Source organism: Scyliorhinus torazame, chromosome 11, assembly GCF_047496885.1.
Source record: "Scyliorhinus torazame isolate Kashiwa2021f chromosome 11, sScyTor2.1, whole genome shotgun sequence".
Taxonomy (NCBI): Eukaryota; Metazoa; Chordata; class Chondrichthyes; order Carcharhiniformes; family Scyliorhinidae; genus Scyliorhinus; species Scyliorhinus torazame.
The window spans coordinates 222380843-222408691 of NC_092717.1; the positions used below are offsets into that span (position 1 = coordinate 222380843).

The 27849-nt window shown below is 45.5% G+C and overlaps 1 protein-coding gene across 3 annotated transcripts in view; it reads left to right on the top strand.

Moving 5' to 3' along the window:
- The window catches only part of LOC140385807 (microtubule cross-linking factor 1-like), a 93629-nt gene extending 67224 nt beyond the window's left edge, over positions 1 to 26405 (top strand). For 2 of the 3 annotated variants that reach the window (XM_072468353.1, XM_072468355.1), the window contains 2 exons: positions 3977 to 5528; positions 24516 to 26405. In XM_072468353.1, the coding sequence (XP_072324454.1) occupies positions 3977 to 5528; positions 24516 to 24713 (1750 nt within the window). In that variant the 3' untranslated portion in view covers positions 24714 to 26405. Of the gene's footprint in view, positions 1 to 3976; positions 5529 to 10149; positions 10208 to 24515 lie in introns of all 3 variants that reach the window. The other variant, XM_072468354.1, reaches the window with a different exon arrangement.
- Positions 26406 to 27849: the final 1444 nt, after the last annotated feature.

Below are 27849 nucleotides of genomic sequence, written 5' to 3' on the forward strand. Positions count from 1 at the left end.
CACAACTGATACAACACCACAGCTGGCACCACACAACTGGCAACACCACAGCTGGCACCACACAACTGATACAACACCACAGCTGGCACTACACAACTGATACAACACCACAGCTGGCATTACACAACTGGCAACACCACAGCTGGCACCACACAACTGATACAACACCACAGCTGGCACTACACAACTGATACAACACCACAGCTGGCATTACACAACTGGCAACACCACAGCTGGCACTATACAACTGATACAACACCACAGCTGGCATTACACAACTGGCAACACCACAGCTGGCATTACTCAACTGGCAACACCACAGCTGCCACTACACAACCGGCAACACCACAGCTGGCACTACACAACTGATACAACACCACAGCTGGCATTACACAACTGGCAACACCACAGCTGGCATTACACAACTGGCAACACCACAGCTGGCATTGCACAACTGGCCACACCACAGCTGGCACCACACAACTGGCACTATCACAGCTGGCATTACACAACTAGCAACACCACAGCTGGCATTACACAACTGGCAACACCACAGCTGGCATTACACAACTGGCAACACCACAGCTGGCACTACACAACTGATACAACACCACAGCTGGCATTACACAACTGGCAACACCACAGCTGGCATTACACAACTGGCAACACCACAGCTGGCATTACACAACTGGCAACACCACAGCTGGCACCACACAACTGATACAACACCACAGCTGGCACCACACAACTGGCAACACCACAGCTGGCACCACACAACTGATACAACACCACAGCTGGCACTACACAACTGATACAACACCACAGCTGGCATTACACAACTGGCAACACCACAGCTGGCACCACACAACTGATACAACACCACAGCTGGCACTACACAACTGATACAACACCACAGCTGGCATTACACAACTGGCAACACCACAGCTGGCACTATACAACTGATACAACACCACAGCTGGCATTACACAACTGGCAACACCACAGCTGGCATTACTCAACTGGCAACACCACAGCTGCCACTACACAACCGGCAACACCACAGCTGGCACTACACAACTGATACAACACCACAGCTGGCATTACACAACTGGCAATACCACAGCTGGCACCACACAACTGATACAACACCACAGCTGGCACCACACAACTGGCAACACCACAGCTGGCACCACACAACTGATACAACACCACATCTGGCACCACAAACAGCAGGGCAGTACGAACAATTAAATACTTTTTATATAGTGGCTTACCCAACCACAGGGTAACCCAAAGTGCTTTATAACCAATTAAGTGCTTCTGAGGTGGTAGAGACTGCTGGAAAATATGGCATAATATACTTCGGAGCTCGATACCATTTTTGAACTCCAATGGGTAACGTGTGCTGGGCAAGCTTATTTTTTATTCAGCCATGGGATGAGGGCATTGCTGGCAAGGCCAACATTTGTTGCCCATCCCTAGTTGCCCTTTACTCTGTGTGGCTTGTCATGCCATTTTGGAGGGCAGCCAAGAGTCAACCATTACCATGGGCCTGGAGTCACACAGGGCCAGACCAGTAAATGGTGGCAGATTTCCTTCTCCAAAGAACATCAGTGAACCAGGCGGGTTTTCCCGTCCAGCAACAATGGTCATTATTATCAAGATTAGCTTTTCACTTCCAGATTATAAATTGAATTTAAATTCCACCAGCTGATTTCCACCCCTGTCCCAGAACATTAGCCTGGTGCACCCCCCCCCCCCAAACCATGCCCTGTGGCACTCTACCCCCCCCCCCCCCCAACCAAACCATGCCCTGTGGCACTCTATACAGAGCAGTTGAACTAATGGAACATAACGGGATCCCTGGAGGCTGATTCTGAACTCCCAAGCGGCTGAGTAGTTTTATGGATTTGAGTGGAAACTGGAGGAACAAAAATGCATGTTCTGGCTCCTTGCCACCTGATGCTTGAGATTCGGAGGAATCCCTCCCCACCTGCCACAACCACTCGGCTCTCCCCTTCAAGTTGAAACCTGCCAAGGAATTGATGGGTTTACTCCGCTCCCTTTATCATTACTCACAACAGTTTCTGGACTCAATTAGGAATGATGGTCACATGGAGAAGCTGTTGGAGGTCACTATGAAATGCCGCAATTAATCAGTTCCTTCCGGAAGAGAGCGGAAAAGATTTCAGCAAAAGAGACCGGTTTGGCAGACTAATTGGTCTTTTCCTGTCCGCATTGACTGCTCGTAAGGGAAAATAGACTGCATTTGTGATGAATGTATTTTTGGGATTGTCCAATTTCTTTGACAGCAGCTGGAGCAAGGGATGACTCTTCCATCTCAAGTGTTCCTGTCATCATTAATTGTCATACAATCCATTGTGATATTTAAAACTGAACATAGGTTTACATCCCAGCCTTGTTTCACATTTCAATTCCAAAACACAAACTCAGCTGACGGACTTGGCGCTGAATTATTTGTATTAATTTTAGCACAAACTCAGTGGGGGGGACGGGAGGGAGGGGGGCAGCTGGTGAGTACACAATTACCCCATTACTTTCTCTGGAAAAGAGAAGGGTTAAAGATGATATGATAGAGTCTTCAAGATTATGAAATGGTTTGACAGGGCAGATGGAAAGAAGATATTTCCACTTGTGGGGGAGACCAAAACTAAGGTCCTTAAGTAGAAGATAGTTCGTAGCCATCCCAAGGGAGAATTAATAATAATAATCGCTTATTGTCACAAGTAGGCTTCAATGAAGTTACTGTGAAAATCCTCGAGTCACCACATTCTGGCGCCTGTTCAGGGAGGCCGGTACAGGAATTGAACCCGCGCTGCTGGCATTGTTCTGCATTACAAGCCAGCTGTTTAGCCCACTGTGCTGAACCAGCCCCTAAGGAGAGCCTTCTTTACTCAGAGCGGTAAGAATGTGGAACTCGCTGCCACAAGAAGTTATTGAGGCAAATATCATCGATGCACTTGAAAGGAAGTTAGATAATCACACCAGGGAGAAAGGAATGGAAGAGTATGCTGATAGGGTTAGGTGAGTAAAGTTGGGGGGAGGCTCTTGTGGAACATAAGCATTCGCACAAACCAGTTGAGCCAATGGCCTATTTCTATCCTGCACATTCTATGTACCTCTGGAGTACATAGACTGCGGAGGTTCATGCATGAATATTGAGGTTTGTGTAGTTCTGAGGAGATAACAGCACCCGGTTACCTGAAGCCCAGCATGAATCAGAATCCTACAGGGTACCGATACATGGGGAGAATAAGTATACAACTGTCACCTTGACTCAGTCGGGAGCACTCCCTAATATGCAGGTTGTGGATTTAGAACATAATAACTAGGAGCAGGAGTAGGCCAACTGGCCCTTCGAGCCTGCTCCGCCATTCAATGAGATCATGGCTGATCTTTTGTGGACTCAGCTCCACTTTCCCACCCAGACACCATAACCCTTTATTCCTTTACTCTTCAAAAAAACTATCTATCTTTGTCTTGAAAACATTTAATGAAGGAGCCTCAACTGCTTCACTGGGCAAGGAATTCCATAGATTCACAACCCTTTGGGTGAATCTTTGGGACCCATGCCAGGAATCAGAGACACAATCGTCAATGCACCAGTACGGTAGCGTCCTTTGGTTGAGATGCTAAACTGAGGCCCCGGCCATCTTTTCCATTGACTCAAGTAGACAGATGTGATCATGTGGCAATATTCAGAGCAGGGTGTTTTTCCCCAAGTATCGGTCAACATTCCAATTATCACCAGTACCAACAAAGTAAAATAGATTAATAATCTTTTTGCCTCATTCTTGCTTGCAGACTGTTGCATCTACACTGGTACACATAGCAAAGGATGCAAAGAAATTGATTGTGTGAAGTGGCACAAGCATTGTTGGAGTTATTGTTTGCTGATGCAGTATCACTTTTAATTCTTCAGACGCAATTAAAAATGTTCTTGTTTTATTCAAAGGACAAAGTCGGTTTCTTCCATGTCAGAGTTCCAACGTTTAATGGACAGTTCCCCTTTCCTCCCTGAGAAGCACTTACCTTGTGGTCCTGAACTACAGATAGGCATCACTAAGGATGAGGCGACCCCTCCATTGTCTCCAGATGACCTGAAGTACATTGAAGAGTTCAACAGAAAAAACCGGGAATACACCAACAGGGAGAAACCAACGGAAGCCTGGACGGAAAAGACTGAAAGTGAGAAAGTGGTTAGCAGTTTACCCCCGGAACCTTTCCAAGCTGCCTCGAGGTACCTCACAACCAGCGTCACTATGACAACCAACACAACAAGCAGCCAAGATTACACTCAAAAGCAGCTACAGTGGACCAACATGGTCCCGGATAAAATTGGAGTGCGGCTCTATCACAGCCCACCCCTCATCCGCAGGTTTGATGGGCCCGCACATCCTCATAAAGATGGGACAAAAGTAGTTGATTCAGATTATGCCTTTCCCAAGATCAAATCAAATGGGAACATAGTTGAACCAAAGGGCGGACCACCCGATGTATTTGGAAGATGGCCATGTGACATTGGCAAGCACCACAAAGATCTGCTAGAGGGTGGACACCATCCCATGGAGCGCCCAATCTGTAGCACCGTTGGCTTTGCTTCATCCCTGCACGACCTCAAAATATCTGGCAACATGAGTGATGACATGAAGGAAGTTGCTCATTCAGTCATAAGCCGAATACGTTCTAATTCAATAGAGCCCCAGTTCAAAGACATTGCATGTCAGACTAATGGTGTCACAAGCACTGGAACCCAGACCACCCAGACCATCAGTGTAGGTCTGCAGACAGACTGTCTCAGGGGCATCAGCAGCAGTCCACACAAGTGTTTGACACCAAAGGGAGGCTCGACTCCAGTATCGTCGCCCTCACGAAGTTTGCGGAACAAACAGGTGGCTCCTGGAGTTGAGAAAATGCAGGCAAAATTTGAACGTGCGTGCTGTTCACCGAAATACGGCTCGCCAAAGCTGCAACGAAAAACAGCAGCGAAACCTGATCAGCCTAAAGATCGAATCTTGCCCAACAACCCGCAGAAGGGATTTAATGAATCAGCCTGGGCAAGATCGACTACCACCCGAGACAGTCCCGTTCACACTACCATTAATGATGGCCTTTCGAGTTTGTTCAATATTATAGACCACACACCTATAGTTTGTGACACTGCACAGAGGTTGTCCAGGGCCATAAGCAGGCCTAAGCCCTCAGAGCTCAGGTCAAATTATGTCTTGGTTCAGGAGTTTTTGAAGACTGTCCGAGGCAGATCGCCAAGTCCTGTCATGGCCATTGAATCAGAGGTGGAAGGAGATGGTGAGGACCTCATTATGAGACAGACTCTGTCTCCTTCTCCTGGGTACGCACTTACTGAGAACCCTACCAAGATCTTAAACAAACAACTCATTGAACGGGCATTCAATGAGGAACAAAGTCCAGTTAAGACCAAGCAGAAACCTGACAACGATGATACGAAGGCCGAAGATGCAGATGAAGCATCCCCTGGCTCCCTTGAGGTAATTCTTCATCCTTAGGCTGTCCGAAGTCCGACTAAGCACATTGTTTGTAGAATGTTGTTAAACTAAGTCTTTAATCATGAAACAAACTCTCTGTACCCCCTGCAGACGATCTGTGGCTGCAAGCTGTTACAGATAATGGGATAAGGGCCAACTCAGTGTCAAAGGCTTTATTTAGGACTTTGTAATCAAATAAATCCAGACATTGTAGAGTGGTGAGGGATTGGGTTCACTGAATTGTGGGCTAACACAATGAATTGAAAATAATTTTACATTGGCTGCTGATAAAGCTAGTTATTGCTTTATTCATGGGGAGCACGTGTCCAGAGGTCCAGAGCTGGCCCTAAATTCTAAATCAGGTTTGATCTCGGAGCTTGAGAATTTGCCAAATGCCAAACAAAGCAAACGGCTTTTACACCTTCCAAACATAAGTGTTGCATTAACAAAGTGAGAACAAAATTGTATCTTCCCCGGCCACCATTTCCAAGGATTTGATGACAATGTAGTTCCTTGGTCCTGGACTTGGTCCGCTCCATGATGCAGTTGCTATTTAATGGTGAATATGTTTGGTTCATACCAGAATCCGTGGGGAACCCATGAATCAGCTACATTTGTCACTTCTATGTTGGATCTCACTTGCTTTTTGCCAAGTGGCAGTGCTTTACTCAGTGCCCATACTACACTGCCTTATTGTTATACTGCATGGCGAGTGCCACTCCAGGGGATAGAAAACTATGCGGATGCTGCTGAGGTTCACACTGCCAGTTCTCCATCTCTTTATCCAGTGGCACCACTGAGAGACACAACTCACCTTGGACTGGAAGACTATGTGTCGATTTATTTCAGACCTGGGTTCACATGTGATCTTGCCCCCCCCCCCCCCCCACATAGGCCAACGTTTTTATTCCGGCAAGGGTGACTGGGTAGTGATTAGGGCCCTGAATGTTTTCCCCTGCATGACCCTAGTGCCATTGGTGCCACAGTGTAGCACCGCCCAGGCTGAGATCAGCTGTCTCAGCACTGACCAAAATAGCTAGACCCGGGACCACTGAGCGACCTTGGGAAAACAATGCTAACTTCATTTGTATTCTCAAATTACTTTGGAAGCAGAGAAGGTAGGAGGAAAAGGTGGCAGGAAAGGAGAGCAGGAAATGGCTGCAAGAGAGTGAGAGGTGGTAAATCTGGCAGCTGTTAACAGGAATTAAAATGCGCTGGCGAGTGAAGCACTGCAACTGAGATTCGGTCCCATTGATCGGAGGAATAAGCGATTCGGAAATGAATTATTTTGTGTACCCCCCCCCCCCTCCACCATGAACAAATGTTTTGACATTCTGGTGCTGCTTTTATTGCACGCAGCAAATCCCCAGAACTGAAAGAGAACAAGCCATCAAATAAGTCACCTGTAATTAGGAAACTTTTAGGTTTTACGTTTTTAGGATTTTGAAAGGAATTGATCAGGTGGAGAGAGAGAAAGATACGTTTTTTTGTTTTGTTGAGGAGCCGATGACAAAGAGACTTAACCGTAATATCGGAAGCACGTCGTTCAGGAGAGCAGTTAGGGAACAGGAGACCACACAGCAGGTGGGAGAAGATAAAGTGTCATCTCACAAGAAACAATCGATGCGAGCTCCATTGGTGATTTTAAATCCCAACCTGGGATCGCTAACTTTCTGCCAGCCAAGGTCTAGGTGGGTATGGATCGAGCTGCGCAAATGGAATCAGGTGGAGATCAGCCACGATCTCACTGAATGCCAGAACGACCTCGAGAGGCTGAACAGCCCACTTCTATTCCCATGTTCCTACGAGACTGACAGCTCATTTACAATTCAATTAAAACCTTTGGCTGTAGTTTGGTTTGAAACCTCGAGAGCCAACTGGGTAGTGTAAGCACCAACCCCCCACCCCACTTCCCCATCTCCAGTGACATGAGAGCCAGTCATCTGCCGGTACGGTTAGAGAATAAACCAATCCTTGTAACACCACAAACTGATATTTGGTATAACTGGAGTCAGTGGGAAATCAGGGAGTAAAATCTTCACTGCCTGCTGTCATACCCGGCACAAAGGAAAATGATCGCGGTCATTGGAGTTCAACCATCTCAGTCCCAGGACACCACTGTTAGGAGTTCCTCAGGGTAGTGTTCAAGGCCCAACCATCTTCAGCTGCTTCATCAATGACCTTCAGTTCATCATAAGTTCATATATGGACTAGCCATATAAATACTGTGGCTACAAGAAAAGAACAGAATCTGGGAACTCTGTTGAAAGTAACTCACCACCTGACTCCCTAAAGCCTGTCCACCATCTACAAGACACAAGTCAGGAGCCTGGATGAGTGCAACTCCAACAACACTCGAGAAGCTTGAAACCATCCAGGATTGGTACCCCATCCACCACCTTTAACATCCATCCCCCTCATCACTGAAGCACATTGGCAGCCGTGTGTGCCATCGACCAGATGCACTGCCAAGGCTTTTACAAAAGCACCTTCCATACCCGCAACCTCTATCGTCTAGAGGAATGATGACAGTAGATGAATGGGAACACCACCCCCTGTAATTTTCTCGCCAAGTCGCACACAATCCTGACTTGGAAATATATCGCCGTTCCTTCTCTTTCGCTGGGTCAAAATCCAGGAACTCCCTCCCTTACAGCACTGTGGGTGTACCTACATAACATGGAATGAAGTGGTTCAGAAGGCGGCTCACTACCACCTTTCCAAGGGCAATTACAGATTGACAAATGCTGGCCTAGCCAGTGCCACCCACATCCCGTGAAAGAATTTACATCCCAATAACCTTGATTCGATGTGGTGAGAAGCCCCATCCTACCATTTGAAGATTTGTGAAAATGGGAGATTCGTTTAGGGGGCAAACGGAGAAGCTATTTTTAAAATGAAATATTAAATTAGAAACCATCACCAAAAGGCCAATGCAGCTTTAACTCTGGCAAACAGCAGCCCACACAACCCAGCTTCTGTTTGGCACTAATGACCCAGGAAAAGGAGAGAAAGCCGAGGGTTAGGTTATCCTGGCCAGGGGAAGGGACGAGCGGATCAGTGTCACAAAGTTCAAGAGTGGCTTCCATTTGCGAGACAGTGAAATAAATCCAACAAAAAAAGTGGTTAGAACTTGGAACTCGCCTCCACGAGAAATAGTGGAAGCAAATTTAATCGGTAACAGAAAGCAAATTAAGCACATGAGGGAGCAAGGATTAGAAGGACATGTTAATGTGAGGTGAAGTGGTGTAGAAGGAAGCTTGTGTGTAGCACGAACAACGGTATGGACCAGCTGGGTCAAATGGACTCTTCTGGTAAATCTTTCTACATACGATGCCAGAGCACTCTGCCACACCAAGCTTCAGAGTCACTGTCTCCGAGGCTGGCCGCTCTGATCCTTTTTATGGTGACCTTTTCCCTCGGGATCAATTTTGGCCATCAAGTGGGTGCACCTGTTGTGCTGGTTCCATCCTTCCTGCCAGCTTCCCTTACAAGAAGAATAGAACTGCATTCAGATGTGCCTTAGGCAAGGCTTTTCACCATGAATGACTTATCAACAACGAAGACAAGAAAATCTTTAAAATGATTGGTCTTACTATATTTGCAATGTATGATCTATTTATATGTGAAATTTTACATCAAATTAATATTTTTCATCTGTTTTTTTTGAGTTATGACCTTTGGTATATAGTCTGTGGGTTTATATGACTTGTGGTTAGATCGATGGGAGCTGTTGTATGAAATTCAAATGGCCTATGTGCAGTCAGCATACGTCGAGATCTTCAATTCTGGTTTGATGGCGAGATCCACAGTGAATTTGTTAAACCTCATCACATCCAAAGCAGCAGATCGGAGACAATTCGGCCAAACCAGATGCTTCCTTTGTCGATTGATTTTGGGTTAGTGAACAGTAAGCCACCACGAAATTATAAAGCAGCTGTAAACAACAGGTGGCTCATGTTGGAAATTCCCACTTTGCAACTGAATCAGTGAGGAAAATTTGCAAGCCCTAACAAGTTGTCCGAGTATCTGTTTCTCCCTCTGTGACTGACCTATTTGGAGAAGGTTCTGTAATGTTACTATCCACAGCCCTCAGGATTCAGTATCATTATCCCAGCTGTGGCTTGGTCCTACTCACTTCTGAGTCAGCAGGTTGTAGGTTCAAGTCCCAATCCAGGCACTTGAGCACAAAAGTCTAGCCTGGCACTTCAGCGCAGGTCTGAGGGATTGCTATAGAGTCAAAGGTACCATTTTATTTTTTGGGATGAGGCCACAACTACCCTTGTGGTTGGATTTTAAAGATTCCTTCGCACTATCCCAAACAAGAGCTGGGGAATTTTCTCCAGCGTCCTGACCAATATTTATTCCTCGATCAAGACCACAAAAGAAACAGATTATCTGGTCATTGTCACATTACTGTTTGTGGGAGCTTCCTGTGTGCAAATTGGCCTTATTTCCTACATTACAACAGTGACTATACCTCGAATGTACTTCATGGGTACTAAAATGCTTTTGGGAAGGCTCCACACAAAAATGCAAGTCTTTCTGTTTAATAACAACTGTGTCAATGTAACTATTGCTCTTTATCTTGTCTTACTCATCTTCTCCTGTCTGTTCTGTCCAGAGCCAAACTCTCTTACTAACCACCCCCTGGGGACTCTAACCCTGCCTGCCTCACTGCTGTAAGTTCTTTGTTAACAACCTTAGCGATGTTTGAATTATCCGTTACATTAATATCGGCGGAGAGACCTTCGGTTTTAGTGTAAAAATGAGTTACCTGTGTTGTTACGTTAAAACTGGATCTTGCATCTTTGATCAAGTTCATCATCATCAAACCTTCTGAGCTATCAGTTTTAGAAGGATGAGATCCAAGTTGCTCTGACCTAAGTTGGGGGTGAAGAGAAAGGCTCAGTGGTGCGGTGGTCTTACAACACGACCAGTTCAACCTCTGAAACCTGGAGTCTTCCCTCACTTAAGCAATGGTGACTTATCTTTAATTAAACATATCAGACATCCTCACACTATACCTGGAGTATCTGTGTCGCAACATGTAATTTATCTTTGGTAACATGTACTAAATATATTCAGCATCTAAGGATGTAAAGAATGGGGTATGGAAATGTAACTCTAGTGTAATATTCCAGTGCAATAAATTAAGGGAGTTAATTGGTGCCACAAATTCTCCATAATTTCATTGCCCAGCCACTCTTCCAGACGTGTCTCCTTGCTGTGCCAGGGGACCATGCAAGCAAAAGAAGTGTCTCCTGCCACCCCCCCCCCCCCCCCCCGCCCCAAATGCAGGTAGGGCAGTGGATGTTGTCTATATGCACTTCAGTAAGGCTTTTGACAAAGGTCCCTCATGGTAGACTTGTACAAAAGGTGAAGTCACATGGGATCAGGGGTGAGCTGGCAAGGTGGATACAGAACTGGCTCGGTCATAGAAGGCAGAGAGTAGCAATGGAAGGATGCTTTTCTAATTGGAGGGCTGTGACCAGTGGTGTTCCGCAGGGATCAGTGCTGGGACCTTTGCTGTTCCTAGTATACATAAATGATTTGGAGGAAAATGTAACTGGTCTGATTAGTAAGTTTGCAGACGACACAAAGGTTGGTGGAATTGCGGATAGTGATGAGGACTGTCAAAGGATACAGCAGGATTTAGATCGTTTGGGGACTTGGGTGGAGAGATGGCAGATGGAGTTTAATCCGGACAAATGTGAGGTATTGCATTTTGGAAGGTCTAATACATGTAGGGAATATACAGTGAACGGTAGAACCCTCAAGTGTATTGAAAGTCAGAGAGATCTAGGCATACAGATCCACAGGTCACTGAAAGGGGCAACACAGGTGGAGAAGGTAAGAAGGTAGTCAAGAAGGCATACGGCATGCTTGCCTTCATTGGCCGGGGCATTGAGTATAAGAATTGGCAAGTCATGTTGCAGCTGTATAGAACCTTAGTTAGGCCACACTTGGAGTATAGTGTTCAATTCTGATCGGCACACTACCAGAAGGATGTGGAGGCTTTAGAGAGGGTGCAGAAGAGATTTACCTGGATGTTGCCTAGCATGGAGGGCATTAGCCATGAGGAGCGGTTGAATAAACTCGGTTTGTTCTCACTGGAACGACGGAGGTTGAGGGGCGACCTGATAGAGGTCTACAAAATTATGAGGGGCATAGACAGAGTGGATAGTCAGAGGCTTTTGGGTCAATTACTAGGGGACATAGGTTTAAGGTGCGTGGGGCAAGGTTTAGAGTAGATGTACGAGGCAAGTTTTTTACACAGAGGGTAGTGGGTGCCAGGAACTCGCTGCTGGAGGAGGTGGTGTAAGCAGGGACGATAGTGACATTTAAGGGGCATCTTGACAAATACATGAATAGGATGGGAATAGAGGGATACGGACCCAGGAAGTGTAGACGATTTTAGTTTAGACGGGCAGCATGGTCGACACGGGCCTGGAGGGCCGAAGGGCCTGTTCCTGTGCTGTACTTTTCTTTGTTCTTTTGTTCTTTGTTCAAATGGGAAAATAGAGTGGGGAAGTCCAGCAGAATTACTTTCCACCTAACATTCTGGCTTCTCTGAAGATAGATCTGTCCTTGCTCTCGAGCGGAGGTTTACCAGACTGATTCCAGAGATGGCGGGACTGTCATATGAGGAGAGATTGACTAGGTTAGGATTGTTATAGTTGAAGTTCAGAAGAATGAGGAGGGATCTCAAAGAGACTTATAAAATTTTAACGGGACTGGACAGGGTCGATGCAGGGAAGATGTTACTAATGATGGGTGTGTCCAGAACCCGGGGTCACAGTCTCAGGATTCAGAGTAGACCATTTCGGACAGATATAAGGAGACATTTCTTCACACAAAGAATAGTGAGTCTGTGGGATTCATTACCACAGGAAGTAGTTGATGCTAAAACTTTGAATATATTCAAGAGGCGGCTAGATATATACATTTTAAACTTGGCATCACATTATTTGGGGCAATGGGGCTGTTATGGGAATGTCACTAGATTACTAATCACAGAAGCCCAATCTAATGCTGTGAGGGACACAGATTCAAATCCCACCGCGGCAGCTGAATTCAATTTGAATTCAATTAATAAATATGGAATATAAAGTAGTGGTGACCATGAAACGAACACAGATTGTTGTAAAACCCCACCTGGTTTGCTCATGTCCTTTAGGGAAGGAAATCTGCCATCCTTACCTGGTCTGGCCTACATGTGACTCCAGATCCACAGCAATGGGGGCTCGTTTAGCACATTGGGCTAAACAGCTGGCTTGTAATGCAAAACAAGGCCAGCAGCGCGGGTTCATTTCCCGTAGCGGCCTCCCCGAACAGGCACCGGAATGTGGCGACTAAGGGCTTTTCACAGTAAATTAATTAAAGCCTACTTGTGACAATAAGCGATTATTATTATGTGGTCGACTCTTAACCGCCCTCTGAAATGACCGAACAAGCCAGCCGCCATCCAATTAAAGGACAAATAGGGATGGGCAGCAATGCTGGACTCGCTAACGATGCCCACATCCCGTGAAAGAATAAAGAAAGGTATCACTCCTGGATGGGAGTGGTGATGTCCCAAGACTGTTTGAAGTGCACATTTTAAAGTTGTGAGTTCAAGTTGCATTGTGGTTTCGAGGGAATAAACTAGACTGACACCTCCATGCAGCATTGAGGGAGTGCTGCATTGCCAGAGGTTCCATCATAAATGGGAGACCCCTGTCTACCTGCTAAAGTGGGCCTAAAGCATTGTATGGCCCCATTTGAAGATGAGCAGAAGAGTTTTTCTTGGTGCCCTGGTCAAGAATCCTTCCCTCAGCCATCACCGTCAAAAACAAGTCATCAATTCATTTGCTGTTGCAGAGCTTTGCTGCATTCAAAACGCAGGACTGACCTGGAATATCATTCGATCGCCTCTCATTCTGCGAAAAGTGCACTGATCTATTGCCCACCCATCTGTTGATGTTGATCTCAAAGGCACATGTTACTTCAGCGTCCAATTTCTTTACTCCCGTATCTTCAGTGAGAAAGATGTTTGAGAGACCAAAATTAAGCAATTTGACGAGCAATATCAACAAGTCAGTTTAGGAATATAAGAATAGGAATGTAGGAGTAAGCCATTCAGCCCATCGAGCTCTACCATTTAGTACAATAATGGCCAATTGGACACTTCAATGCCTTTTGCACCCACTCTCTCCATAACCCTTTACGTTACTGTTAATCAGAATACTATCAATCTCTGCTTTAAACATGCTCAAGGACTGAGCTCCCACAGCCCTCTGGGGTAGAGAATTCCAAAGATTCGCAACTCTCTGGGGAAAGAAATTTCTCCTCATCTCGGTCCAAAGTGGCATCACCTTTATTTTGAAATGATGTCCCCTGGTTCTAGACTCCCAACCAGGGTACTAGTTTAGCTAAACTGGCCCCCCCTCCAGAACTTTGTACTTAGAGTCCCTCTCAGGAAGTATACAAATCACTCTAGTAATGTCTTTGGGTTTATTGTGTGGCATATTTGACCACGCATTGGCCATGCCATCTACCAGCCTTCTTTAAGCACAAGACAAAAAAGGAATACAGCCTTTTTCAAGTCAGAGTCCCAGAATAAGTATTAAAAAGCAATAAGGCACTCCTATATCACAATATTGCTGCCAAGACCTTAACTGAGCCCCTTCTTCAATGAATAGCACATTATTGAGAATTCAGGTTGAAAAACACGCAGAAATTATACAATTCTTCACTTTGGGTTTCATATTTCCATCCATCCTAATTGATAAACTGCAGCTGTTGAATCTTGCAAGAGAAATGAGTCCCATCATTGTGATTTTTTAAGATGTAATAAATCTTCTTAATTTTGGTGATGGTAATCTGCAAATTTAAAGAAATATGACACCATCTTAAAATCTTACTTTATTTGCATACAAACACATGACGGGTAATACTATTTAAGTTCAAGCTTATCGTCCTGTGATCGTGGCAATTTGACAAAAACCTTGCCTGATTCTTCGCCTCCTCAAACAGAAGGAATTTTCATTTGAAGGCAGTGCCACTTTGCCTCTTACTGCCGAGCGTTTGTAAAGCAAAGTTCACCATATCACATTGCTTTGAGAATGAAAAGTGTTGGTATTAAGTGCAACAGTGGGCCCATGACTCAGATTACAGTGCAGCTACATAAGATTTGTAAATCAGTGTTACTGTGCGATGTACCGTCTGCCTAGCCGGATTGTGGTCTATTGCGGAATTTAAGTTTTAAAAGGCAACTTAATTGACAGCTTGATAAAACCGTTTAATGGACAAATTTAGGGTCTCAAACACAGGTTTTCATTTCTAGTTTAGCCCGTTGATGTTGGCCGATGATTTAGAGGGGATAATGTTCGAGGGGGAAGCACTGAATCCAGAATGGCCTGACCTAGACCAATTTAGATTTATTTCACAAAAATGTGACCTTGGCATAGTTCAGACATTTGGAGAGTCTGTTCCACCTATATGCTGGGCTCTAATCAGAGACTGGCATGTTGATAGTCCCTCTGCACACTATTGTACAATTTACCTTGCCCAATGTTGTCTCTTGCTATGAAAAAAAAAATGAAAATCACTTATTGTCACAAGTAGGCTTCAATGAAGTTACTGTGAAAAGCCCCTGGTCGCCACATTCCGGTGCCTGTTCGGGGAGGCTGGTATGGGAATCGAACCGTGCTGCTGGCCTGCCTTGGTCTGCTTTAAAAGCCAGCGATTTAGCCCAGTGTGCTAAACCAGCCATATGTAATGGCTGTTGTCAGCTGCTGGTGATTACAAAAGGTTTTGTATTTTGTTCCGATCTTCACAGATGCAGCATGTTTTACCATCTATATTTTGCACTGGTTTGATGATGTATATCAATTTTTCAGAGCTATGAAGCAATCACTGATGGCCGGCACCCCCCCTTTTCTTTTGCTGAATTGGTAAAACCATTTTAGTTTGATTTAGAGAACCAAAACGAATGTTCACAACATGGGACACACCAAAATTGAAAGGAACAAGGGAGAAATAAAGCGTGAATATAGAGGAATGTATGATTGGATTAGGTTAAAGGAGGTGATTCTTATTATGGGTGACGATGCAAAACAGATGATATACCACCACCCATTTTCATTTCCATTGAGTTCACCAATGCAACCTGTTCCAAGCACATAAGGAGATGTTAAACCGGGGGTGACACAGTGGCACAGTGGTTAGCACTGCTGCCTCACGGCACTGAGGACCCAGGTTCAATCCCAGACCCGGGTCACTGCCCGTGAGGAGTTTGCACATTCTCCCCATGTCTGCTTGGTCTCACCTCCACAACCCAAAGATGTGCAGAATAGGTGGATTGGCCATGCTACGTTGCTCCTTAATTGAAAAAATCTGCAACCTGTTCCAAGTATATAAGGAGATATTAAATAGGGGGCAGCATGGTGACACAGTGGTCAGCACTGCAGCCTCACAATGCCAGGGACCCAGGGTCAATTCCTACCTTCGGGTGACTGTCTGTGAGGAGTTTGAACTTTCTCCATGTGGCTGTGTGGGTTTTCTCCTGGTGATCTGGTTTTCTCCGACAGTCCAAAGATGTGCAGGTTAGGTGGGGTTATGGTTTACGGGGATAGGGTGGGGGAGTGGGCCTAGGTATGGTGCTCGTTCAGGGGGTCGGTGCAGACCAGATGGGCCGAATGGCATCTTTCTCCACTGTAGGTATTCTATGGCTCCAGGTGGCTGATTTGACACTTTTTTGCACTTATGACCTAAAATCAAAATAACCACCATAAATGAGGTCTACAGGGGAAGATGAGCATGTAGGGTAAAGGATGTTGTAGAATTCAATCTCAGAATCTCCAGGACGGTCTGTATTATTGCCCAATCTTAATTGCTTTGACAAGATGATGGTGGTCTGTTTTCCTGAAACTGCAGTCCGTCAGGTGAATGTGCTGCCAAAACGTTATTTTAAAACTAATTTACAGGACGTGGACATGGCTGGTTAGGCCAGCATTTATTGCCCATCCCTATTTGCCTTTGAGAAGGTGGTAGTGAGCTGCCTTTTTAAACTACTGCAGTACCTGAGGTGCAGGTACACCCACTGTGCTATGAGGGAGGGAGTTCCAGGATTTTGACCCCGAGACAGTGAAGGAATGGTGATATATAAATCAGGACGGTGAGTGACTTGGTGGGAACCTCCAAGTGGAGGTGTTCCCATGTATCTCTTGTCCTTCTAGATAGTAGTGGTCATGGGTTTGGAAGGCGCTCCCTAAGGAGCCTTGATGAGTTTTGTAGGGAAGTCCAGGATTTTGACCTAGCAACAATGATGGAGTGGAGATATACACACAGACGTGTGTAACTTCAAGGAGAACTTAGTGTTCCTATGCACCTGCTATATTTGTCCTTCCAGGTGATTGAGGTCTTGAGTCTACGCGGCACTGCCAAAACAGCCTGAGTGAGTTGCTGCAGTGCTTCCTGATGGATGGTGTGTTCATCAAACAGACTGCTTTGTCCTAGATGGTGTCAAGCTTCTTGAGTTTGGTTGGCAGTCACCTGAAAAGAGTGCAGGCTTCATTTCAATATTTAATGAGAATCATGCATTCACCTTCCACTCAGATGTCCAAATTTGTTTAGACCAGTCAGACATCATGCTTTGTAAGCTAAGATTTCTAGATCCTGAGAAACATAACTATCGGACTGCTGGAAACTCCTGAACAAAAACGTCCCCAGAACTTGCAGGAATGGCAATCTTAGTGCAGTCAGAAGGAATAGGAGTGGTTCTTATGTCTTGAGAAAACAACAGTAGGCCAATGCCAGACTGGACTCACTCTGCTCCTGAGTGCATTCCGTTTCCCACTGCCACGTTCCTCCCACTCCCAGACAATGTGTGAGCCTCAGCACTGCCTGAAATGGGCTGGCCTTCACGAAGTGGCCTGTATCAGAGCATCGGTCTCCCATTGATTTTCAGACGGTCACCATGACACGAATCAGCTTATCGGTCATCCACATCTACAGATCCCCGGCCGCTGACTGACATTTTACTTGCAGAAGCAAACTAATAAATTACTAATGTGCCTGGCCGATCCCGCACAATAGAAAATAGGGGCAGGAAAACGGGAGCAGGAGTAGGCCATTCAGCCCATCGAACTTTACCTCTATCTCAACAACATACTCCCGCTCTCTCCCCATACCCCTGAAAATCTATAGTGTTGAGAAATCTATCTATTTCTTTCTTAAATACACTCGGTGATTTGGCCCACACAGCCTTATGTGGTAAGGAATTCTACAGTTCACTACTCGCTGAGTGAAGGAATTTCTCCTCATCTCAGTCTTAAATGGCCTACCCTGCATCCTCTGTACTCCCATATTGAGGGCCGGTTTAGCTCAGTTGGCACGACAGCTGGTTCATGATGCAGAGCGACACCAGCAGATTATTCATGAAGGCCTCACCTTCTCAACCTTTCCCCCTCGTCTGAGGTGCGGTGATCCTCAGGTTAAACCACCACCAGTCAGCTCTCCCCCTCAAAGGGGAAATCAGCCTGTGGACATCTGGGACGATGGCAACTTTACCGTTACCGTATCCTGAGATTGTGACCCCTTGTTCTAGTTCCTTCCCTCAGCAACATGATCCCTGCAAAATATCTGTCTAGCCCTGTCAGAGTTTCACATATTTCAGTGCGAGCGCCTCACAGTCTTCTCAAATCCAAGTGAATACAGGCCCAGTCAGCTGAATTGCTCCTCATATGACAATCCTGCCATCCCAGGAGTCTCCGGATGACACATGACAGAAAATCTCATTGCTGAGTTTAGGGGCTGGTTTAGCGCAGGGCTAAATCGCTGGCTTTTAAAGCAGACCAAGGCAGGCCAGCAGCACGGTTTAATTCCTGTTCCAGCCTCCCCGAACAGGCGCCGGAATGTGGCGACTAGGGGCTTTTCACAGTAACTTCATTTGAAGCCTACTTGTGACAATAAGCGATTTTCATTTTCATTGCTCCAGGTGTCAGGGCTGAGGTTTATCTTGACGATCTAGTTTAGGATTGATGCTGAATGGTTCAGGTACCTTTATGACTCACAACCAGCACCCACATCAGATTGGCTTAGAGTAAATCTAGGATACCTTTCAATGCAGTTACGATCTGCTTGACCTGGCAATGCTATAATGGGACACGGTTGAAGGTGATGAAAAGAAATCGCTATATAAAGTGATTAGCTCTTTACAGATTTTAATGATTTTGGTGGTTCACAAAATTAAGTTTTTCCCAGAGGAGTTCAACCAGCTAATAGACTGAATTATCTGCTGTTTGGTTTTATCCTGCTGCTAAAATCTGCAGGACACAAATGTGTCAGAGTCACTTAATGGTCAGTGTAAGAGTCACATAACATGATGTGAATATTGTGGTATGACCTCTGAGGTCAGCTGAAGCCTCACGTTTTACCGCCTTCAACGTTTCCCAGCCAGCGATTTCTATGGTTGCCTCTTCAAAAGAAGCCATTGCTGAGTTGCTTGGGACCAGTCTGTGTCCACTCGGAAGCCTCGTGGTGCAGTGTTAACGCCCCTACCACTGGACCAGCAGCTCCAGGTTCGAGACCAATGCCAGAACTTGATGGCTACAGAAGGAGCATTCAGCGTGATTCAACGGGCTGATAATCAGCTCGGGAATCCTTCCACCACCTCCCCCACTATTCCCCAAAGGTTTTTTTTAAAAGTACACAGGTGTGAAGATACGCTAACAACAATATGTGTCTGTTCCCATCAATTATATGCCAACTTGCCGTGCAGGCAAACAAAATTACAGAGGCAATGAAAATATATAGGATCGTGATTATGTCGCGCAGCTGCACAATTTCAGATTCAAACAGGGAATTAATTTTATTTGCATGAATCCCCTTTTAGATTTATCAGGGTAGATATATGCCTTTAACTTGTGTATCTTTTAATTCTCCCTTCAAGGTCAGCATTCTGTGCCCTGGATTTACTTTGGCAACATGCAGCCAGGTCCCAAACTGTTCAGATCAACCAGCATGAAAGGATTCATCTGTTAGAAATTCTTTATATGAGTAGCTGGAGAAGGTGCCTATCGTGAAATATCCTTGCTTTGCCTGGATTCACTGAGGTCTGATGTACCTTTCCTGACCTTCCTCCAGTTCCAAATCCTGCAGGCAGCATTTGCAGCTTCCTTCCCTCGTTGATGTGAGAGACGCTTGAATGGGGGGAGCACAGGCCCCATAATAAATCTCTCTCCTCCAAAAAAGGAATCTGCTCTCTGCTGATTTTCCGAATTAATAGCCATCCTGCTACTTCCCATTATGTGCCAGATGTTTTAGTGCAGTTATTTCGAACTGCAGTTCACACTGTCGGATCATCATTATTTCTTCCTCTGTTCCATTGACTGGCTTGCCAGACAGGTTCATTTTTCGGCGCACCAACTGAAAGCATTAAAAAGTTCAATCATGTATTTTTTGCGCACCTCAAACCGCCGGAGTAATAATAAATCTCCGATTGCCCACCGAGAGTGACGTCCTGGCAAGGGTACAGTCTCCTCAAAGAACAAAGAACAAAGAAATGTACAGCACAGGAACAGGCCCTTCGGCCCTCCAAGCCCGTGCCGACCATACTGCCCGACTAAACTACAATCTTCTACACTTCCTGGGTCCGTATCCTTCTATTCCCATCCTATTCATATATTTGTCAAGATGCCCCTTAAATGTCCCTATCGTCCCTGCCTCCACTACCTCCTCCGGTAGTGAGTTCCAGGCACCCACTACCCTCTGCGTAAAAAACTTGCCTCGTACATCTACTCTAAACTTTGCCCCTCTCACCTTAAACCTATGCCCCCTAGTAATTGACCCCTCTACCCTGGGGAAAAGCCTCTGACTATCCACTCTGTCTATGCCCCTCATAATTTTGTATACCTCTATCAGGTCGCCCCTCAACCTCCTTCGTTCCAGTGAGAACAAACCGAGTTTATTCAATCGCTCCTCATAGCTTATGCCCTCCATACCAGGCAACATTCTGGTAAATCTCTTCTGCACCCTCTCTAAAGCCTCCACATCCTTCTGGTAGTGTGGCGACCAGAATTGAACACTATACTCCAAGTGTGGCCTAACTAAGGTTCTATACAGCTGCAACATGACTTGCCAATTCTTATACTCAATGCCCCGGCCAATGAAGGCAAGCATGCCGTATGCCTTCTTGACTACCTTCTCCACCTGTGTAGCCCCTTTCAGTGATCTGTGGACCTGTACTCCTAGATCTCTTTGACTTTCAATACTCTTGAGGGTTCTACCATTCACTGTATATTCCCTACCTGCATTAGCCCTTCCAAAATGCATTACCTCACATTTGTCCAGGTTAAACTCCATCTGCCATCTCTCCGCCCAAGTCTCCAGACAATCTAAATCCTGCTGTATCCTCAGACAGTCCTCATCGCTATCCGCAATTCCACCAACCTTTGTGTCGTCTGCAAACTTACTAATCAGACCAGTTACATTTTCCTCCAAATCATTTATATATACTACAAAGAGCAAAGGTCCCAGCACTGATCCCTGTGGAACACCACTGGTCACAGCCCTCCAATTAGAAAAGCATCCCTCCATTGCTACCCTCTGCCTTCTATGGCCTAGCCAGTTCTGTATCCACCTTGCCAGTTCACCCCTGATCCCGTGTGACTTCACCTTTTGTACTAGTCTACCATGAGGGACCTTGTCAAAGGCCTTACTGAAGTCCATATAGACAACATCTACTGCCCTACCTGCATCAATCATCTTAGTGACCTCCTCGAAAAACTCTATCAAGTTAGTGAGACACGACCTCCCCTTCACAAAACCGTGCTGCCTCTCACTAATACGTCCATTTGCTTCCAAATGGGAGTAGATCCTGTCTCGAAGAATTCTCTCCAGTAATTTCCCTACCACTGAAGTAAGGCTCACCGGCCTGTAGTTCCCGGGATTATCCCTGCCACCCTTCTTAAACAGAGGAACAACATTGGCTATTCTCCAGTCCTCCGGGACATCCCCTGAAGACAGCGAGGATCCAAAGATTTCTGTCAAAAATCCTCCTTCAGGAAACCAAATAAGAAGCAAAAAAAAATGCAAGTGAAGTAAATTTGTTAACCCATCAGTCCTTTAGATTACAAATTATTCATATCCTGGCCAATATCTAGCATATAACCGTTACCAATAAATACTGGAAACACTCCACAGGTCGATTAACATCTGCGGCAGAAAGGTTGTTTTAACGTTTGAGATGGGCACCTGTCGATTCGCTCCATAGACACCGACTGACCTGACCTGCTGAGTGTTTCCAGTCATTATTGTGGCTGGTTACATGGCAGGTTGTAACCAGTACACTGATGGTTTGTAATCTAAAGGAGAAGCACTCTGCACTGTATGTTCTATGTTCTATGATAGGTAGGTGGACATCCATAACTCATAACTCATTTTCCTACTGCCAAGAACTAAAAAATCTTTTATCTAGTGCCCCAAATTCCTTTAAACATATTTTATCGAGCTTGTCTCGAACGGCTTGATCAGAATTATATTTTGTATTTTTGGAATAAATCTACCCAATTTCTGACATAGCTCCTTAATTATTCTTCTGTCCAATGGATCTGAATAAAAACCTGACTTTGGCACAGAAGAATTCCGATTTCTGTTGGGTCTCGGTGAAACCAGGCAGTGACTTATGCCTAGATTTCCACCCACAGATCAGTGGCAAAGAATGGAAGAATCATAGAATCTGTACAGTGCAGAAGGAGGCCATTCGGCCGATCGAATCTGCACTGACCCTTGGAAAGAGTACTCTACCTAGGCCCATGCCCATGCCCTGACCCTACCCCCATAACTCAGTAACCCCACCTAACGTTTTGGACATTAAGGGGCAATTTAGCATGTCCGATCCACCTAACCCACACATCTTTGGACAGTTGGAGGAAACCGGAAAAAAGCCACGCAGACACGGGGAGAAATTGCAAACTCCACACGGACAGTCTCCCGAGGCCGGAATGGAACCTGGGTCCCTGGCGCTGTGAGGCAGTAGTGCTAACCACTGCGCTACCGTGCCGCCCTGAGAGAATAAAGAGTTGGAGAATTCCCATCTCCGTGAAGCCGACTTCTAAGAATGTCCAACCGAACATCAGATTTTCATTCCGGGCTGGCAGGTTTCCCTGGAACTTGGTCTGGATGCTCTGGAGTGAGTACAGAGGATGCCAGGAGTGGAGACGGACAGGGTGAAAGGCCAGCCTCAGTACAATGGCACTGTATCAACATTTTTTAAAAACTACAACATAATACAGCCCTCTAACTACTCCCCCCCCTCCCCCCACACTCCTCATGGACATCCATGCCACCTCAGCCCCACCCCCATGGGCCCTCATATTCCTTGTCAACCTTTGCCCCTCTGTCCACCACATGGCCGTGTGTACCATCTACAAGATGCACTGCAATAACTCACCAAGGGCTGCTTCGGCAAAACCTTCCAAAGCCACGACCACTACCATCTAGAAGGACAAGAGCAGCAGATACTTGGGAACGCCACCACCTGGAAGTTCCCCTCCAAGTCACTCACACCCTGTCTTGTAAATGTATCAGCCGTTCCTTCACTGACGCTGGGTCAAAGTCCAGGAACTCACTCCCTGACAGCACAGTGGGTGCACCTGCACCACGTGGACTGCAGCGGTTCAAGAAGCAGCTCACCGCCCCCTTCTCAAGGGCAAATAGGGATGGGCAATAAATGCTGGCCTCGCCAATGACGCCTGCACCCCTTGGGAAAATAAAATGGTGTGTCTCGGAGGGGAACTTTCAGATCATGGTGTTCTCGTGTACCTGCTACCCTCTCTTTCTAGGCGATAGATATTGCAAGTTTCGAAGGTGCTGTTGAAGGAGTTTTCCCGCGTTAATGCGGTGAATCTTCTCGATGCTCCATGCTGGTTTCACTGTTTCAGATGTTGGATGGCGTGCTAATCAAGCGGGTTCCTTGACTTCACCAGAGTTTGAAGGCTCCAAAGAGATTGCAACAAACACACAACCAAATCATTCTGTCAGCCAGTCGGATATTTTTCAGATTCCAAATATTTCTACTTGCTCAATATTTGGGGTTTGTCTCTCCTCTCCTCCTAAAGGCACTTCCTCTAGCTGCAGCATAGTGTCATGGCCAGCCATACAGTACCATCCCCAAATAGCCAGCCTTCATGTTTGAATGCGAATAACGAGTGGGTGGGGTGCGGTGCTAATTTTCCAGTCCTTCAATCACTGCTTGCTGTTCAGGAAAATGATTCCTCGCCCCACGGTCTCACGCAGGTTACATCAATCAAATTCAACTGTCCAGGATATTTTTCCATCCATCATCTTTCTGGCTAAAGAGCAATTGAATATTATGGTCGTCAGATCTCATGAGAATATACAAGTCCTCTGTGCTTCAGCCCTAATTTTAAAAAGGCATTCAATGATTGGACATTGGGAATGATTTGTCATGCAGACTACTGAAACAAGATTTCTGTGGAAAAACTCAGAAAGGATTGGATTAATTGTTAATGAAAATGCCTATGTTATATTACGCTGTGTGTTGGCCTGATTGCAATAAGTGAGATTGAGTGAGCAGTTATCATTGAACAAGCCTAGCTGAGCTCAGAAGCTCACATCTATGAATTTGAAATCTACTCTTTATCACAGTGCCAGAATAATTCTTAATTGCCCTTCCAATCATTTGTTTAATTGACTTGGATTGTTGACTCAATTTTAACTGTACAAGTGGAGGTTTTTGAGTGAGTTAAAATCTTGCCCCACGAATCCATTTATATCTGTGAAGTACGGTCTAGATCACCAGTGGTAAACATGGGGTTCTCAGCACATGTTCCTGGCTACACGTCAGTGAGAATCCGCTGAGGTGAAAGAGACAGCGAGAGCTGATTTAAGCTGATGATAGACCTGATTGAAAAGACTTCTAATTGTTTTTCCGCCATTGCTATGTTCTAACCTTACCTTTTTCTTCTGTTTCCTGATTACAAGGAGTTGCCTTGGTCCTCAGTAGCTCCACCACTAGAACCCTGCTTCTCACGCCCTGCCAGGCCAGCCAACCAGCGTCCACCATCACGATGGGCTTCACACTCCCCCTCTGCTTCCCGGTCCTTGTCCTCCGGGGATTCAGTTTGTGCCGGGGAAGCCAGAAGCGGTGAAGCACGTGCAACAGAGCACAAGAGTGTGTGATCCACGGGTCAATAATTCGCAGTCACAGCAGCTCTACAAAGTGGCTGACCCTAGTCAGCAACTGAAGATCCAAGGATTCGACCGATCAGAAATGGCGATGTAAATGCAGAGTTGTAAAACAACGGATATGTCCGTACTGCAAATTGAGACCAGTCGGCACCCTTTGGCCATAAAGGTGGAGATTTCTTTGATTGGAGAACAATTGTTTAGGAATCTCTGTTATTTTTAATTAGCCACTGTGGATAGCAGACAGTCTTTTGAAATGTATTGCAGTAAAGACCAGAAGCGGCCTCCTCCCGCTTCCCTTTCTTCCACCATTTAAAACGTTCAGTGAGGATGTACTTTTTTCTCTGCTGCTTACAGGAAGAAGCCCAGTAAAATTTTCGATCCATGCCATATGCATTCAGTCTAGTTTTCCTGGCAGCTGGAAACCCAGTGGTTACAGCACTGAGCTCCTGACAGAGGCGGAGAACACAGGGCTGCTTGTTAACCAGAGGTGAGATGACAGTCGGGATGGGTTTGCCTGTGTCTCTAGGACCAGACCATTAGCTGCAGGTCACGTTCACGTCCCACCAGTGGGGAAGGGGGAAGAGACGGCAATTCGCACGGTTGGCCCCGCCCAGTCAACGCGCCTCCTGTTTGGCTGACCACCGAGCTGCAATGGATGTAACGGCGGCTGTGGAGACGTCTACAGCTTGGATTGCCTCGCCATCCTTGAAGGTTGCATGTGGGCATTAGGCCAGGTCAAGTGGGGGAATTTTTATTTTCCAGTGAAAAATTGCAGTAAATGCAAAAAAAAGTTACACAGTATTATCTTCAATAAAATTTTTAACTATTATATCAACAAAGTCTTGTAATTAATTGCTTACGTTAGTATCCACAGTGTTGCCATACAGCGTTGCACACCTCAATATGATGGTTATAGTGTCTAGGTATTTGCCTGTATAAAGTAGACTCTATATAAGGGGAAGAAGAGAACAAAATCAGAATCCTGAGATGTTGAAGGGGTTTGAGTGGTCTCTCAGTAATTTGGGCTGCCTTTCTTTTACATTGCACTGTATTGTTTTTCATGTAAAATAGTCCTAATATTATTTTATAAAGCATTAATTTTATTCTACATTTGATGCCAGTGAGAATTTGTAAAGTGCTTTATATTGATTGAAGCATTAGTTTCAATGCGAGGAGTCGACAGTGCACTCGATGAGAGCGAGCTGCATCGTACACATGTAGGGACAAGAAAAATAAATTTTATCGAATAGATTTTTTAATTTTCTTTTGCTAGAGCAAAAGGCAGAAAAAGAGGAGAGATACGGACAGTCTTAATAAGTTAGATGTATGATGGTACAATACTTGACTTGCATGCCATTGGGTCCATAGCACTTTAGTGCATGTATATAGCTACTGTACCCCAACATCACTCATAAATATGAGGAACAAAATGACGAAGAATCCACTGTAATGAAGTTGTGAGGTTAATCATGTACTGTATTTTAATTATTGGTGTTTCTTGCATTAACTAGGGAAAAAGCATTTTTAACTAAATTATTGTAACAGTTCGACTGTCTGTGTACAGTATTGATAATTTTTGGAAAATATTGAGATATTGTTGAAACTGAATACTGTCATGGATGTCTTTAGGGTTCAGTGTAAGAGATAACTTACCCGTCAATAAAAAAGTCTGAATTTCCAACATCTGATGTTGCCTTTCAAATTCATTTGGGCTGGAAGTATGAAAGAACTCATCAATATAATGACCCAGGCCCATCATTGTGAGTGTGTGTATGTGCGTGCGTGCGTGCGTGTGTGTGTGTGTGTGTATGTGACTAAGACTGCTGGAAACCATAATGGCTCAAACACACAGTACAGTAAATTGTTTGAAGAATGCATACATTTGAAAGATTCAAATGATCTCAACTCCCAACTTTGGTGTTCCATTTCAAGGCAAGGGTTCAGGGGGGTTCAGGGAGGGAGTTTTATGGAACAGCTACCCCAGTCGTGAAACTTCAGTTGTCAGGAAAGGTCGGAGAGGTTCTCCTCGGAGAGAAGGCAGCTGAGAGGAGATTTGACAGAGATATTCAAAATCATGAGGGGGCTGGACAGAGTAGATAGGGAAACACTGTTCCCACTCGTAAAAGGATCAGGGATGAGAGGGTACAGATATAAAGTGATTTGTAAAAGAAGCAAATGAGATGTGAGAAAAAATCCTTTTCACACGAGTGGTTCCGGTCTGGAATGCACTGCCCGGACGTGTGGTGGAGTCAGATTCACTCGAGGCATTCAAGGGGGCGTTAGATGATTATTTGAATAGGAACAATGTGCAGGGTTACAGAGAAAAGGCTAGGGGGGGCACTACATGATGCTCATTTGGAGAGCTGGTACAGAACATAGAACAAACAGTGCAGAAGGAGGCCAATTGTCCCATCGAGTCTGCACCGACCCACTTAAGTCCCCACGTCCACCCTATCCCCGTAACGCAATAAGCCCTCCTAACCTTTTTGGTCATTAAGGGCAATTTATCATGGCCAATCCACCTAACCTGCACGTCTTTGGACTGTGGGAGGAAATTGGAGCACCCAGAGGAAACCCACGCAGACACGGGGACAACGTGCAGACTCCGCACAGACAGTGACCCAGCGGGGAATCGAACCTGGGACCCTGGCGTTGTGAAGCCACAGTGCTATCCACTTGTGCTACCGTGCTGTCCATCTGGTGTAGACACGATGGGCCAAATGGCCTCCTTCGGAACTGCAACAATTCTGTTAACTGGAACCGATCATGCCCAGGAGGCCATATGTATAGAAAATAAAGGATTTGGGACCGACGTTAAAGGTAAAGAAGGTCAATGTGTTTGATAGGCAAAGCAATAGAGGGCTTTAGAAATCAATACAAATGCGAAGGGGCCCAGTGTACATCAATGCGAATTGGAGTGATAATTGGGCATCGAGTGAGGCACAATGTGGAGGAGGGGTGGAGTACTGAATGAGTTAGAATTCACGAAGGGTGAAAGTTTGGAGATCAGAGAGGCAGGCGTTGAAAAAAATCTAGTCTGGAGGTGACAATAGCATTGATTCAAGATGTCTCTTTGATCATAGAATGACTCAGCACAGAAGGAGACCATCGTGTCTGTGTGAGCTCT